This window comes from Delphinus delphis, chromosome 12, assembly GCF_949987515.2.
Source record: "Delphinus delphis chromosome 12, mDelDel1.2, whole genome shotgun sequence".
NCBI lineage: Eukaryota > Metazoa > Chordata > Mammalia > Artiodactyla > Delphinidae > Delphinus > Delphinus delphis.
In genome coordinates this window covers 8702440-8719731 of record NC_082694.2, presented here as the reverse complement: position 1 = coordinate 8719731, position 17292 = coordinate 8702440, and the positions used below count along the sequence as shown (strand labels likewise).

Sequence of the window (17292 nt, the reverse complement as noted above, 5' to 3'; positions counted from 1 at the left end):
CCGGGGCTTCCCTGGCGGCGCAGTGGTTGAGGGTCCGCCTGCCGATGCGGGGGACGCGGGTTCGTGCCCCGGTCCGGGAGGATCCTGCATGCCGTGGAGCGGCTGGGCCCGTGAGCCGTGGCCGCTGGGCCTGTGCGTCCGGAGCCTGTGTTCCGCAACGGGAGAGGCCACAGCAGTGAGAGGCCCACGTACTGCAAAAAAATAAATAAAAAAAAAATAAAATAAAATAAAAAAAGAAATTAAGACCTGGACACAGAATAAATAACAGGTCTGACATTGTTCTTGCTTTGTAAGATATCCCCCTTTTAAACGTCTGTCTCATTCTACCTCTGTTTACATGTTAACGAAAATTTACATTGAGATCCCTGTCAAATAAAAAGCACCTGGTCACCGCCAGTGAGGCTATACATAGAGATGCTGAGAAAGCACCGTTCACAGCGTGGGCAGCGCAAGCCGGAAGGAGGATGCAGTGTCGGGGACACGCGTGCACTGGGTGGGGAGCAGGGACATGGGAGGATCCCAGTCCTCTTGGCAGCTCCCCAGCGTGTCCGGCCTGATCTGTGCCTCAGCAGCCAGCCAGCTGTGACCAGTGACTCTGCTCCGGTGAACTGGTTCTTGGCTCCCCTGGGACCACGAGGAGAGAATAAAACGCTACCTGCTTTCAAGATCGCAGAAAGTCACAACCCAGTCCCACCTAGATTTTGTTTGTTGGGCCGCGCTGCACGGCTTGCGGGATCTCAGTTTCCCGACCAGGAATTGAACCCAGGCCGTGGCCGTGAAAGCGCAGAATCCTAACCACTGGACCACCAGGGAAGTCCCCCATCTAGCTTTATTCTCTAAAGTTTCATTTGTGTTTGCAACATAAAGTAATTCCTTTATGTGCCTGTACATATGTCCTGGTTTTTTTCTTTTTCCCCCAGAAGTAAGAACAAATCCTTCTTTTGAGTTATTCAGAGCTTCTAGGCTGTAGGGAGAAACAACACAAAAGAGTGCATGATTATGCTGTCAGATGCCTGAGGTGAAGCCATTAACCAAGTTCCTTTTATCAATTCCAGCAGCCTCCACTGCTTTCTGGGAGGGTGGGAACTCATGGAGGAACAGCCTGGCTCTTTGCAGCACCCACGTGATGAGATGTTTTGTTAGTGCCCCGTGTGTTCAGGCCGGGTTCATTCTACTCTACATGACCTGATAACGTGGGGATACTTGGAGTTTTGCTCATTTACTATCTCACACTCTGAAGCAAAAAATTTGAGGGATCTGGTTCATATTGTCTTCTCAAAGAGCTTTTACTCAGGGTCTTAAGTATTCCCCCTTTTCATTTCCCCATCACAAGAAATATAAATAAGTTATTGGAAGTATAAAATGTCTATTTGGTCTGTGCTAGAAAAACAGATTCAGGTCATATAGGGAAGTCAAACATAAGAGAAGTGGAGTTGCTTTGATTGGGCACTGCTTCAATATCTGAAAAAGAAAAAAGTCCCCATGAGGTTGCTCTAAGGCAGCATGGGAAAGCGGGTAGAGAAGGCTGCAGGGGAGGCTGACAGAGGGGGAAGCGGGATAGATTCACCCTGGCTGGATAGGCCGACTCAGCAAGTCAAAGGGGACTCAGCTCCATCTGCCCAGCTAAGCCAGAAGTGGTGCACACCTCAATGAGGAATCTGGGTTTTGTTTTTTTTGTTTTTGTTCTGACTGCACCATGCGCGGCATGCGGGATGGAACCTGTGCCGCTTGCATTGGGAGCACAGGGTCTTAACCCCTGGACCACCAGGGAAGTCCCAGGAATCTGGGTTTTAAATAGCCCTGAAAAGCGAGAGGAGACTTTAAGAGTCTTCAGATGGCTACACAAAACCACCTATCAGCATCCTATTTCGTTCAGGTAATTCTGGAGAATCTGTGAGGCAATAATTCTCAGCCTTGGCTACACATTAGAATCACCTGGGAATGGGACTGAGTTCTTGTTGTTGTTGTTCGTTTGTTTGTTTTTTCTTCCAGTTTTATTGAGATCTAGTGGACATACAGCACTGTATAAGTTTAAGGTGTACAGAATAATGATTTGTTTACATACGTCATGAAGTGATTCTCACGGTAAGTTTAATGAACATCCTTCATCTCATATAGGTACAGAATTAAAGAAATAGAAAAAAATTTTTTTCTTGTAATAAGAACTCTTAGAATTTACTCTCGGTAACTTTCATATATAACATGCGGCAGTGTTAATTACGTTTCTCATGCTGTACCTTATATCCCTAGTATTTATTTACCTTATACCTGGAAGTTTGGACCTTCTGATTATCCTCATCCAGTTCCCCCTCCCCAGCCCACCCCCTACCTCCACCTCTGGTAACCACAAATCTGGAAAGCTGGTTTCTTTTTCTATGGGTTTGTTTGCTTGTTTGTTTTTGAAGTATAATTGACCTAATTGAACTAACACTATGTTAGTTCTTATTACACAATATAGTGATTTGATATTTCTATACATTTCATACTGATCACCAAAATAAATCTAGTTATGCTGTGTCACCATACAAAGACATTACATCGTTATTGACTGTATTCCCCACACCGTACACTTCATACCTGCGACTCGTTTATTTTGCAGCTGGAAGTTGTACCTCTTAATCTCCCTCATCTATTTCTTTCCACCTCCTACCCCTCCCACCTCTGGCAAACACATGTTTGTTCTCTGTTTCTATAACTCTTGTTTTGTTATGTTTTTTCATTTGTTTTGTTTTGTTTTAGATTCCAGATATAAGCAAAATAATACAGTATTTGTCTTTCTCTGTCTGACTTATTTCCCTTATAATACCTTCTAGGTCCATCCATGTTGTCACAAATGGCAAGGTTTCATTCTTTTTTATGGCTAATATTCCATATATCAAAACCAGAATCTCACCAAAGCACATCATTGTGAAATGTCAAACATGTGACAAAGAGAAGATTCTATAAACTCTAGAGGGAACGGGGGATATATCATATACAAAGGATTAAAATCAAAATGACCTCAGGCTTCTCAAGAGTACTCCTAGAAGCCAGAAGACCAAGGGATAAATGCCTTCAAAATTCTGAAAGAAAACTATTTCCAGACTAGAATTTTTTGCCAGGCCAAATCACCAATTCATGTGAGAGTAGAAAAAAAGGTACTTTCGACACGAAAAGCCTCAAAAAATTAACCTCCCACTCACTTTTCTCAGGAAGCTGCTGGAGGATGTGCTCCATATAAACAAAGGAGTAAGCTAAAAATGTGAAAAATGGGGAGATGCAACATGGGAGAGCTGCAAAGGACTGATGGTGAAGCTGAAACTGCACAACTCAGATGGGACTCAAACCCACCAAAACTCAGATTGGGACTTGAACCCACAGGCTGGGACTCGAATCCAGAATCCACTGTCGTTTAATTGAGACCACACACCTGGTCTCAGGATTTAATGACGCTCAGGTTCTTTATGTCTCATCCCAGAAGGAATTCAGCAAGAGGCAAAGTGATAGGTAAGAAGTGGATTTATTTAAAGAGATACACATTCCATAGACAGAATGCGGTCTGTCTCAAAAGGTGAGAATGGCCCCGAAATATGGGGTGGTTAGTTTTTATGGGCTGGGTAACTTCATAGGCTAATGAGTGGGAGGGTTATTCCAACTATTTGAAGGAAGGGGTGGGGATTTCCAGGAATTGGGCCACCGCCCACTTTGTGACCTTTTATGGTCGGGCCTTGGAACTGTCCTGGCACCTGTGGGTGTGTCGTTTAGCTAATGTATCAATATTGCAATGAGTGTATAATGAGGCGCAAGGTCTACTGGAAGTCAAATCTTCCGCCATCTTGGACCTAGATGGTTCTAACCAGTTTATGTCTTATCCTCAAAGGCTATGCCAGTAGCTTTATTGCTTTGCCAGGCAAAGGGGGACAGAACAGGCTATTGCCCTTGAAACTGTGTGTCCCAACCCAGGAGGGTTTGGTGAGGAGTTTTATAGCAATGGTGCAAGGGCAGGATTGCTGACAAGGATCAGGGTGTGTGCAGGGCCTGTATTCCTTTAATCTGGTCTCAGGTGAGCTTCTGTGGTTGAGCTTCTCCTGTTGAGCTTCTGTGGTTTCTTTAATCTGGCCTCAGTTGGTCTCCTGATCTTCTCTGAAGAATGCTTCATCAAGTAGTTAGCATTTTCCATTTTGGGGGGGTTTTAGTTACGCAGAAGAGCTCAAAGATACTGTTATGCATATCCCTTGAGACAGAACCAGGACCTGCCGCAAGGCTGCACTGTTGTCTCCTGGCTGCTCCTCCCTTGTCTCTGCATCCCTTCCCTTCCCTGATTAGCAGCTGTTTGAAAGGGTTCCGAGCCCAGGAGCCCCACAGGGTCCTCCTTGGGTTCATGACTTGTTCAAGGGCAAGCACTGCAGCCAGGCTTAGATCACAAAATGACTTGGGCCAGAATGGTTTCTCTTATGTCAAAAAAAGAAAAGTGAAATCTGGTTCTTTCCCTCTGGGGACCCCCTACCCTATCTGAATACAGAAGCTGCGCGAGGCTGCCCTGGTGATTGCAGGACTTTACCCAACTGGTTCACACGTGGACTCGTAACCAGTGCCTCCCAGTCCATTGCCATTGTGCCAGAGAAATGGAAATCTCCAAAGGTGTATTCCTGAGGTCTTCTCAGTCATATTGTCCTTAGTGAGGATCCCTTCACTGGATTCAGCCTTGAAAGTGGGTCTTGGAAGATAGACGGTGGGGAGACAAGAAGGAAGCAGCCCAGGAGTTCAAGGTCATGATGGTCACGAGCAGGTTCCACAAGCCCGTAACACAGAAGGTAAGCACTTTACATGATCACCTGATGTCTGCCCTGCATCTGTACCTTGTGCACATGTGTGGCTGGCTGCTATTCCCAACCAAATGTTATGATTTAACGGTTCCTGAGGGCAGAGACTCTGATATAGTGCTTCATATATGGTGAGACAGTCATTTCCAAAACAAGTTTTTGCTTGAAATGATGATAGTTGTTCTAGAATGACACTCTGTAAAGTGTTGATAGAGTGGGATGTTAATTACTTTTATAGCGTACAACCCCTAGAATTAAATAATTTGTCAGTATAGTGGTCAATATCCTTGAGGGCAGCTCCAACTGAGGAATCACTCTCCGGTGGCCTGACTCTATCAGTCTTAATTAAGTGCCCCAAAGAAGGGGACAGCTTAGCTGAGTTGGGGGAAATTGGACGTAGGAGATTGTGGTTCAGGGAAGGAGAGGAAGAGGTAAACTTAGATGTCAGAGAGACCTGGGGTTAAGAAAATGCTGCAAAGTTTAAAAGTGACTCTCCTGAAACTGAAACCGCACAACTCAGATTGGAACTCAAACCCACTGTCTTTTTTTTTTTTCTTTTCTTTTTAGGTGTATAGATGGTGCTTTTATTGTTATTATTATATTTTTAATAGATCTTTATTGGAGTATAATTGCTTCACAATACTGTGTTAGTTTCTGTTGTACCACAAAGTGAATCAGCCATATACATACATACATCCCCACATCCCCTCCCTCTTGAGCCTCACTCCCACCCTCCCCATCCCACCCCTCTAGGTCATCACAAAGCACTGAGCTGATCTCCCTGTGCGATGCTGCTGCTTCCCACTAGCTAACTATTTTACATTCGGTAGTGTATATATGTCCACGCTACTCTCATTTCGCCCCAGCTTCCCCCCACCCCCATGTCCTCAAGTCCATTCTCTATGTCTACATCTTTACTCCTGCCCTGACACTAGGTTCATCAGAACCTTTTTCTTTTCTTTTTAGATTCCATATATATGTGTTAGCATACGGTATTTGTTTTTCTTGTTCTGACTTACTTCACTCTGGATGACAGTCTCTAGGTCCATCCACCTCACTGCAAATAACTCAATTTCATTTCTTTTTATGGCTGAGTAATATTCCATTGTATATATGTGCCACATCTTCTTTATCCATTCATCTGTTGATGGACATTTAGGTTGGTTCTATGTCCTGGCTATTGTAAACAGTGCTGCAAAGAACATTGTGGTACATGTCTCTTTTCGAATTATGGTTTTCTCAGGGTATATGCCCGGTAGTGGGATTGCTGGGTCATATGGTCGTTCTATTTGTAGTTTTTTAAGGAACCTCCATACTGTTCTCCATACTGGTTATATCAATTTACATTCCCACCAACAGTGCAGGAGGGTTCCCTTTTCACCACACCCTTTCCAGCATTTATTGTTTCTAGATTTTTTGATAATGGCCATTCTGACCAGTGTGAGGTGAAACCTCATTGTAGTCTTGACTTGCATTTCTCTTATAATTAGTGATGTTGAGCATCTTTTCATGTGCCTCTTGGCCATCTGTATATCTTCTTTATTGAAATGTCTATTTACGTTTTCCATCCATTTTTTAATTGAATTGTTTGTTTTTTTGATACTGAGCTGCATGATCTGTTTGTATATTTTGGAGATTAATCCTTTGTCTGTTGTTTCATTTGCAAATATTTTCTCCCATTCCGAGGGCTGTCTTTTCATCTTGTTTATGGTTTCTTTTGCTGTGCAAAATCTCTGAAGTTTAATTAGGTCCCACTTGTTTATTTTTGTTTTCATTTCCATTATTCAAGGAGGTGGGTCAAAAAAGATCTTGCTGTGGTTTATGTCAAAGAGTGTTTTTCCTATGTTTTCCTCTAAGAGTTTTGTAGTGTCTGGTCTTAAATTTAGGTCTTTAATCCATTTGGAATTTATTTTTGTGTATGGTGTTAGGGAGTGTTCTAATTTCAATCTTTTACATTGTCCAGTTTTCCCAGCACCACTTATTGAAGAGGCTGTCTTTTCTCCATTGTATGTTCTTGCCTCCTTTGTCATAAATTAGGTGACCATATGTGCATGCGTTTATCTCTGGGCTTTCTATCCTGTACCATTGATTTACATTTCTGTTTTTGTGTCAGTACCATACTTTCTTGATTACTGTAGCTTTGTAGTATAGTTTGAAGTCAGGGAGCCCAATTCCTCCAGTTCCGTTTTTCTTTCTCAAGATTGCTTTGGCTATTTGGGGTCTTTTGTGTTTCCATACAAATTGTAAAAATTTTTTTACAATTCCGTGAAGAATGCCATTGGTAGTTTGATAGGGATTGCATTGAATCTGTAGATTGCTTTGGGTAGTATAGTCATTTTCATGGTATTAATTTTTCCAGTCCAAGGACATGGTATATTTCTCCATCTGTTTATGTCATCTTTGATTTCTTTCATCAGTGTCTTATAGTTTTCTGAGTATAAGTCTTTCACCTCCTTAGGTAGGTTTATTCTCAGATATTTTATTCTTTTTGTTGTGATGATAAATGGAATTGTTTCCTTAATTTCTCTTTCAGATTTTTCATCATTAGTGTATAGGAATGTCAGAGATTTCTGTGCATTAATTTTGTATCCTGCAACCTTATCAAATTCATTGATTAGTTCTAGTAGTTTTCTGGTGGTATCTTTAGGATTTTCTATGTATAGTATCATGTCATCTGCAAACAGTGACAGTTTTATTTCTTCTTTTCCAATTTGTATTCCTTTGATTTCTTTTTCTTCTCTGATTGCTGTCTAGGACTTCCAAAACTATGTTGAATAAGAGTGGTGAGAGTGGACATCCTTGTCTTGTTCCTGATCTTAGTGGAAATGCTTTCAGTTTTTCACCATCCCACTGTCTTTTACAGATCACACACCTGGTCTCAGGACTTAATGAAGCTCAGGTTCTTTATGTCTCATCGCAGAAAGAATTCAGTGAGAGGCAAAGTGATAGGTTATAATTAGATTTATTTAGAGAGGTACACATTCCATAGACAGAATGTGGTCCGTCTCAAAAGGTGAGAGTGGCCACAGGGCATGGGGGTCATCTCCGAAAGTGAGAGCAGCCCTGGGAGAAACACACTCCATGGAGTGTGGGCCATCTCAGAAGACGAGAGACCCCAAAATATGGTGTGGTTAGTTTTTATGGGTTAATTTCATAGGCTAATGAGTGAGAAGATTATTCCAATTATTTTGGAGAAAAGGCAGAGATTTCCAGGAATTGAGCCACTGCCCACTTTTTGGCCTTTTATGGTTGGCCTCAGAACAGTCATGGCACCCCTGGGTATGTCATTTAGCTAATGTATTACAATGAACGTATAATGAGGCTCAGAGTCTGCTGGAAGTAGAACCTTCTGCCATCTTGGACCTAGTTGGTTCTAACCAGTTTTTGTCGTGTCCTCAGTGGCTATGTCATTTTTATAAAGATTGTGCCCTTCCCTCCTTTTGCAAAACTATTCCCCCCCCCCAGCAGATAGGACTGGCTACCCTCTTACCCTTTTCCTCATCAAAAGTTTTCAATTAAAATTTGAAATTATGATTTTTATCAAAGAAATCAGTGATAGAGTTGCCACCTAAAATAACCATATGCCCAGTTATATTTGAATTTCAAATAGACAACACATAATATTTTAGTATAAATGTGTTCTAAATATTGCGTGGGACTTACACTAAAAAAAAAATCATTTTTTATCTGGAATTCACATTTAACTGGGATTCCGATATTTTTATTTGCTAAGTCTGACAATGCAAGCCAATGAGACACAGGATTCATTTCACAGAAGTCCACATTACAGCTCACATCCATGGAAATACCTTTAAAGAGACACAGCCTTTTATTTGCACACACCAGACCACAAAATGCAGATAATAATTCTTTAATGTGATTCATGTTATTTTGATGACATTTGGGTCAAACTCAGATTCAGAATTACTGGCCTCATTGGCTACTTTTTTTTTTTTTGGCGGTACGCAGGCCTCTCACTGTTGTGGTCTCTCCTGTTGTGGAGCATAGGCTCCAGACGCGCAGGCTCAGTGGCCATGGCTCATGGGCCCAGCCGCTCCACGGCATGTAGGATCTTCCCGGACCGGGGCACGAACCGGTGTCCCCTGCATCGGCAGGTGGACTCTCAACCACTGCGCCACCAGGGAAGCCCTCATTGGCTACTTTTATCTGTGTAACAGCTGAAGCTGCCTGCACAATAATGATCTTGGGTCTGAGCTGAAGCGTTAGAAGCCCTGTCTTCTGAAGTATTTGGCTCGTGCAAGGACACCATTGCAGAAGTCACAGCTCAGGTCCTGGCTGCTTCGGGTGTAGTCACGGAGTCCACGTGGAATTTGTGAGATGGGTTAATGCCAAGCCCACAGCCCCTCGCTGTGGCAGGGTGCTCAGCAGTTAACTCAGATTCTCTTTCCTAGTTGCTTTTTAGGAGGCAACTGAGGTTTGGGAGAATCTGCTGCAATGAATTATGTTTGTACCTATTAACTCCACCCTGGGAAACCAACCCATGGGTTACACAAAGCTCTCAGGTGCTGGTCAGGGGTCCAGGTTGGAAACCTCCTCTGGATTTCTTTGATTCTAACAGTCAGGACCTCAGTCATCTGGGAAACCTGGGCCTTGCTGATCCAGGAGGTGGGGCATGAAGGCCAGGGTCCTGCAAGGAGAGAGGCAGAGGGTGATGCAGCTTCCTGGGCTCAGGGCTACTTTTTCATTTCCCTTTTTCTCTCCTCCCCTTTGGCAGAACCATCGCCACCTTCAATCTTCCTGAGGATAAATAGTAAAGCTACAAGTTTAGGCAAAGGAAGGGACGAGCAGACATTTCACAGCTGTTTTCAGGGTAATGGTAAGAGGCAGAGTTGGAAAACAGAGGTGACAGATGTAGCGTAGGGACTGGTCTGATGCCCTCTTTCAGTGCTGCTGATATAGCAGTCTGTATGTAAGCAAGATTGTGTTAAGTTGCTGGTCTTTCAATTTCAGATGCATTTCCAATATCCTGCATTTGTGCTGTCCTCACAATTGCTGATTTTGATATCAAATTTGTGTGCAGATGATTTCCTACCTTTACTGTATGTTTACCTTTACCAGTGAGTTTTTCCATTTGTAATTTCTTGGTTTCTAGTTGTGGCCTTTCTTTTCCACCTAGAGAAGTTCCTTTAGCCTTTGTTGCAAATCTGGTCTGGTGGTGCTGAATTCTGTTAGCTTTTGCTTGTCTGTAAAGCTTTTGATTTCTCTGTTGAATCTGAATGAGAGCCTTGCTGGGTAGAGTATTCTTGGTTGTAGGTTCTTCCCTTTGATCACTTTAAATATATCGTGCCACTCCCTTCTGGCCTGCAGAGTCTCTGCTGAGAAATCAGCTGAAAACCTTATGGGAGTTCCCTTGAACATTATTTGTTGCTTTTCCTTTGTTGCTTTTAATATTTTTTCTTTGTCTTTAATTGTTGTCAATTTGATTACTATGTGTCCTGGCATGTTCCTCCTTGGGCTTATCTTGCCTGGGACTCTCTGCACTTCCTGGACTTGGGTGACTGTTTCCTTTTCCATGTTAAGGAAGTTTTCAGCTATTATCTCTTCGAATATTTTCTCAGGTCCTTTCTCTCTCCTCCTTCTGGGACCCCTATAATGTGAACGTTGGTGCATTAGATGTTGTCCCAGAGATCTCAGACTGTCCTCATTTCTTTTCATTCTTTTTTCTTTATTCTATTCCACCACAGTGATTTCCACCATTCTGTCTTCCAGCTCACTTATCTGTTCTTCTGCCTCAGTTATTCTGCTACTAATTCCTTCTAGTGTATTTTTCATTTCAGTTATTGTATTGTTCATCTCTGTTGTTTGTTCTTTAGTTCATCTAGGTCTTTGTTAAACATTTCTTGTATCTTCTTGATCTGTGCCTCCATTCTTTTTCCAAGATTGTGGATCATCTTTATTACCACTACTGTGAGTTCTTTTTCAGGTAGATTGCCTATCTCCACTTCCCTTAGTTGTTCTTCTGGAGTTTTATTTTGTTCCTTCATCTGGAACATTCCTCTACCATCTCATTTTGTCTAACTTTCTGTGATTGCAGTTTCCTCCACAGGCTGCAGGGTTGCAGCTTTTCTTGCTTCTGCTGTCTGCCCCCTGGTGGATGAGGCTGTCTAAGAGGCTTGTGCAGGCTTCCTGGTGGGAGAGACTGGTACTTGCCCACTGGTGGGTGGAGCTTGGTCTTGTCCCTCTGGCGGGCAGGGATGTGTCAGGGGGTGTGGTTTATTGGACAGCTGTGTGTTCAGGAAGACTTTAAGCAGCCTGTTTGCTGTTGGGTGGGCCTGTGTTCCCACCCTGTTGGTTGTTTGGCCTGAAGCATCCCAGCACTGGAGCCTACAGGCTGTAGCGTGGAGCCAGGTGTTGGTGAGAAAATGGCAGCCTCCAAGAGGGCTCACACCAATGAGTACTCCTCAGAACTGCTACTGCCAGTGTCCTTGTCCCTGCAGTGAGCCAGAGCTGCCCCCCACACCTCCACAAGAGACCCTCCAATACTAGTAAGTAAGTCTGGTCCAGTCTCTTATGAGGTCACTGCTTTTTATCCTGGGTCCTGGTGTGCACAAGACCATGTGTGCACCCTCCAAGAGTGGAGTTTCTGTTTCTCCCAGTCTTGTGGAATTCCTGTGATCAAATCCTGTTGGCCTTCAAAGCCAGATTCCCTGGGGGCTCCTCCTCCCATTGCCAGACCCCAAGCTGGAGAGCCTCATGTGAGGCTCAGAACTTTCACTCCTGTGGGAGAGCTTCTGTGGTATAATTATTTTCCAGTTTGTGGGTCACCCACCTGGAGTGTATGGGACTTGATTTTATCATGATTGCACCCCTCCTACTGTCTCATTGTGGCTTCTTCTTTGTCTTTGGATGTAGGGTATCTTTAGCACTTTTTTGTTGATGGTTGTTCAGCAGTTAGTTGTGATTTTGGTGTTCCCATAAGACGAGGTGAGCTCATGTCCTTCTACTCTGCCATCTTGTCTCCTTCACCCAAAGTTCCTTATAGTCCCAAAATTCCTTGTAAAATTTTAAAAAATGTTTGTTGAATGGATGGTTCAAGAAAGAAAGGAATGAATGTAAGGCTGGCCCTATCTGAGAAGTTTTTAGAATTCAGAGCCAGGAAAAAATTTGCTTCTCTTGAGGAACTATGCTTCCTACTTTTCTTTGTCAAAAAAAAAAAAAATTGCCTTTTCCTCTTTGCCCCAGTTGCAAGGAACCTTAGGACCGAATCTGAAATTCAAGCATGGCAACGATGTCAGCCTCAGTGGTTAGCTGAGTCCCATCTCCTTGATCCCAGTGTTGCTAGTTTTGTATTGCATTACATTAGTTTTACATTGGTAAATCACGTCAATGCTTCTGTAGAATTATATGGTCTATTAATAAATTCAATAAATATTTCTGGTGAAAGAATTTTTATAGAGGAACAGTGAGCATTTTTCAATGGTATGGATTTAAAGTCTGGCCCAAGCAATGCTTCTGTAAGTCCACCCCACATTCTGCAGAGCCCCCTCCTTTTGTGAGGCACCTGGCAAGAGGCTGCTTGTCAGTGGCTGTTAGCAACTCCAGGATTTGTTGAACAGCTTGGGGGGAAAAAGAACATTTTCCACTGCAGTTTTTTTTTTTTTCCACTGCAGTTTTAAGTATCAGAAGTACCACTATGTTCCCATGCTTATCTTTCCCATCTCCAAGGTCATTTGGGAAAAATGCAACACACTCACCAGTAAAGGCAAGAAGGCCCAGAAGTAGCCACAGCACAGACATATTGATGACTTGGCACTACAGATCCTAAAATGATTTTAAAAGAGAAATTAGCTCAAAGATGTGAAGATATCAATTGTTGTCATAACATTATGTAGTGTTTCTATGGAAGAGTGTGAAAAGAATGAATGTGTGTCCCCCTGTCTGAACTAAGAAAATTAATTATTTGAATCATAATGAAATAAGCCAGAGCGGGACATGTGCTCCATCCATCCTTTTAATTAGCTTAAAAATGACGAGACTCCTGCTCAGCCCACAGGAACTCAACATACTGTCGAGTTACCAAATACAGGTTCTTTCAAGAAACCAAGATACTTTGATTCTCAACACTGAGAAATACGGTGATCTGACTGCAGATCTTGAAAAGCCAGTTTCTGATGCATGTGCCTCATCCCAATAGCCTCTTCATTATCAAAAGGTAATACCAAAAGTAGAATTTCTCATCAGTGCTCCTCTTACTTTGGGTTCTTTTTCCTTGAGTTAAGAGGAAAGGTTACGCTTTCCTTGGTGCCTTGCCATCTTTGCTTTGGTTAGAAGAAGAAGCTGGAAGACATTCCCCACTGCTCTAAGCCCCCAGCCTGGGAATCTCAGACCCCTTTGGTCACCTTGAGCCATGTTTCCCGTTCTCCCTCTATAGGACTCCTAGGCAGGAACAAACCTGGGCCAGAGCCTGGGGAGACCAATAAACAGGCTATTTCCACCAGCAAAGTCAAATCCTCACGAAGTCAGGTCATGATAGGGGTCCAGGATTGAACTCATAAGGGGGTCAGCAGACAAGAGATCGGACAACTGGTCACCATCAAGCACTTGCTCTCAAATACTTTCTCATCCCAGCTATTCCTCTAATCACCTTCCTCGTGTACAAAGAGCCCTGGTTCCCCCACTAGCTACCAAATGAATATACAAATGCCACCCAGAATAGCTTGCCGCTGACCCCAGGGGATGCCTGAGGAGCCAGCCACCTGCCCCCAAAGCCTCCACCTTCCACGAGCCCCTTCTACTGCTGGCTGCTCCCATCATCTCCCTTGGTCAGCGGAGCTTGGCTACGATCCTTTTGAGTTACTACTATCATTACAAGTGGGATGTGTGTATAAATATGTACTCGGCACTTTCATGATGCTTTTCTCATCTCTTTTGTTTGAAGGTTAGTATTGTGGGTGGTTCCTTCCAAATACCCAGGAAGAGAATATGTCAAGATGAAGAAGAGGTATTAAGGAAGTCATTTGAATTAACAAAAAGCCATGCTTTTTGTTTTTCTTCCCTACAACATTGAGATAGTCTATCTGATTTCCCTTAGTTGAGTAGAAAATGCCGTGCCCAGTCCAGAACACCAGAAAGATACAGGAACTTTGCATTTTACCTGTGTTTACAGGAACTCTCAGATTCAATCACCTAACAGGAATCACCCACTGAGCCCCCAGCACTGAATGAGAGAGGACACTCCGTCCCAGGAAAAAGAGCAGAGAAAGAGCCATGTAGGTACAGGAAAAGCTCATAGCTTCGTGAAAGTGTTTACTTACAGAGGCTTCTCACTGGCTTTATGGAAAGGACCCATCCGAAAAAAGGACTGCTTGCAACCAGATGCAAAGCCCAGAGCATTTTACTCTTTGTACTGCTTTTCCAGGGGAAAAAAATTCTTCTTGGAAACACAAGTGGAAAAACTTAGCTTTTATTGCAACATGAAAGCTCGTTTCATTTTCCAAGCATGGAGCTAAATGTCTGTGTTGCGTAAGCACTTGAATGAAAAGAGTCTGTGTAAATACATGTGCCAGTGACTTAGGAACACAGAGTTACTTTGTTTGTTTTTTTTCAATTACATCAGGAAAAAGCAAGAAGGGACAATAAGACATCAACATAGCATATCGAAGGAACCCAAACTCTGTGACGCAACTTTCCAGGTGCCAAAAAGGAGTCTATGTTCAGAAGGGAGTGTTGAGGCGTCACTGGAGTGTGTGTGGGGAGAGTCCATCGGTCACCCAGGACCAATCCGGTCAAACCCCTGTGGCTCCAGACACTTGGAACCATTATCAAAACGTCAGGTCAGTCCAGCACTGTGTTCATGATGCCAAGCACAGCATCCCTCTTCTCCCTTTCTGGAGAGCAAAACTGTGACAGACAGCATGGGGGTGTCAAGGTGGAGGGCACGCTGGAAACTGACAACCTGAACACCACTTGGGGCCAGTTCAGGTTCCTGGTGGCCTCCACACACCCTTCCTCCACTGAGCACTTTGTAATTCTCAAAGCAGTGTTTAGATTTGTAAGGTGTCATGGACTATTTCCTCCTCAGTTAAACAATGTTTCTGGAAAAGATGGAAATAAAGATCTTTGTTCTTTGTAATTCTCTCACAAGAGAACCCCCATTCCTTTTCCATGAATGTTCTCCCAGATTATCCCCACAAACCTTGAACCACAGGCATCCTAGGTCCTTAGGGTCCTCCGACCAGCCTGGAAAAGTTGCCATGTTAACATCCTAAGGTGCTGGGAGATGGAGGTGGCCCTGCCCCATCGTGCCCCACCCCACTTGGTCCTGGAAGGATTGAGGACTGCTCTCTACACACACACCAGGCAGGTCTCTTCTGCTCCACGTTGTACTGTCACCCTGACCCTGGTTTTATTGCTAACTCAGCTTTCTTGCTTGCTCCCTATGGACTGAAAGGCCTTTCCAGTAGCATCACATCTTAGCCATATCCCCTCATGCTCTCCCTCCTCACACACACCCTAGCATTGCCCCGCAGACTGCTGTGCACCAACAGCCCTTAAATGAAAACAACAGCAATGACAGCCACATACATAAAATGTTTCTGCCACTAGGACCACATTTTCTTGAGAAAAATCTAACTTTCTAGAGTCAGATATAAGGCTCCTTTTAAACTCACTTTTTGTAGAGTTGCACTTTCACATGGTCCATGAAAATATGTATTTACTGAATTTGGATTGTGAGCAAGGATTGCCAGCCTGGAAGGCTCGATCACTTCTCTTCACTCTCTGCAGGCAAATCCTTTCCTGGTTGAGAGAAACCTGGGAAGGAGTTCCTTCTCTCCCTTCGGCCGCTGTGCCTGCTTTCCTCACTTTGCCCATCTGGGATTCCCAGAGTTGGGAACTCCAGGAAGGCTCCTCTCCCAGTGCGAAGGACTGTCCCAGGAATATCCCGTTCTGAACAAAGATCAAATCTAAGAGACCATGGTCTCTCTTCCATGCAAGACTCCTGAAGCCTTTCTAGCCTTTGACTCCGCCAAGTTTAAGCTGTTAGACTTGTTGGCCTTAGATCTTTCACAGCCTCCAGAGAAGATGGGAGTTCGTTATAGAGGCGTCGCTTAAGGTGGGTGGGGTTAATGAAATAGGAGGGAGCCTGAGGGTGGGGGAGAGGTTACATCTGGAAAAACATAAACACCTCTGCCCTTTGGCTTTGAATTCACAAAAAATGCATCTCATATGGCCTATAACAATTCCCATTAAATGCACACATGTTTCTGTTCTCCCATTCTTTCTTTCGCCCGTGCTCACAAATCCAAAAGTAACTATATACTTAAATTAAAAGAAATCTGAACATGTATAAGTATTACAAATAAAAAATCATTCTATCATCTACATAATCTTTTATAACTTGTATTTTCCTTGCAAGGTTCTTGAGTTTTCTCTGTCTCCAACTTTACTTATTTACTTAGCAGCAGAGACACAGTCATTATCAGTTGATCACCATATCCTGGATTTTTCATGCTAAATAGGCCTGAGCAGAGTTCCACCGCTCACCTGTTTTCAGTGAGCTCTTGTCCTTAGAGACCATCCGCTCATCACCCCTTATATAGAGTCCCTGGCCTGCTGCCTCTTTCAAAAAGTGTTGACTTCACCCTCTTACTGAGAGATTTATGACTGTCTTACTTTAGTAAGTAATCATCAATTATAGTAATTATAAATTATAGTTATTATAGTAATTATAAATTATAGTAATTATAAATTAATCATAAATTATAGTAATCATCAAATAATTATAAAGACTTTGAACTTATATAGGGCCTTTTATTCAAGAACGTCCTGACATTTTGCAAACATTAAGCAATATTGTTTCCTGCCACACCTCAGAGGGCAGATCCTAGTTATATTCATTTTGACATTTTCTAGTCCTACACTTGTTTTTATTTGCACCAGTTTCTGGGAATGGGGCCAGGTAGGAAGGGAGGAAGGGAGGGAGGGTGGAAGGAACTGAATCTGAAATGTTAGAAACTCTTATTCTTCATGTGTATTTCAGGCAAGCAGAGCCACACCTTAGGCTGAATGATGCTCTTTTATACACCTCTAATGCCTACAGTTTGTTCCTAAATGTCTACCCCAATAGATACTTCAAGAGGGTTTATATGAAATTTCCAGGAAGGACTCCTTGCCCCAGATTGCCCAAAGGATGAGTTCCACAATTAAAAGAAGGAAACTCCTCAACCACCACGCCCTACGCCACAGCTCTACTGAATGCTTGATCTCCCCCAAGCAGCCCCATCATTTGCTCTCTGCCTATGGACAGGCTCCTCCCTCTGGCAGAAATGCCCTCGGGGACATTGTGTGTCCCCCCCGAGGGACTGTGTGTCATTTGTCTTTACAACCCTAGCACCTAACACCCTGCCCAACACATATGAGATACTCAATAAAACCCATGGAATAAATGGGTTGCGCATTGGCTGACCTGTTGCTAATCTGTCTCCTCTGCAGCCCCTGCCTTCTCCCGGGTCCCCTGCCCTGCCACACC

At 43.4% G+C, this 17292-nt stretch overlaps 1 protein-coding gene across 1 annotated transcript; it reads right to left on the bottom strand.

The window, feature by feature from the left end:
* Positions 1–9025: 9025 nt before the first annotated feature.
* Positions 9026–14175, bottom strand: LYG1 (lysozyme g1). The gene is made up of 5 exons (XM_060026346.1): positions 14078–14175; positions 12518–12584; positions 9283–9450; positions 9219–9252; positions 9026–9101 (listed from the first exon to the last, which is right to left on the bottom strand). The coding sequence occupies exons 2-5, from the start codon at positions 12558–12560 to the stop codon at positions 9026–9028; spliced, it is 321 nt and encodes a 106-aa protein (XP_059882329.1). The 5' UTR covers positions 12561–12584; positions 14078–14175.
* Positions 14176–17292: the final 3117 nt, after the last annotated feature.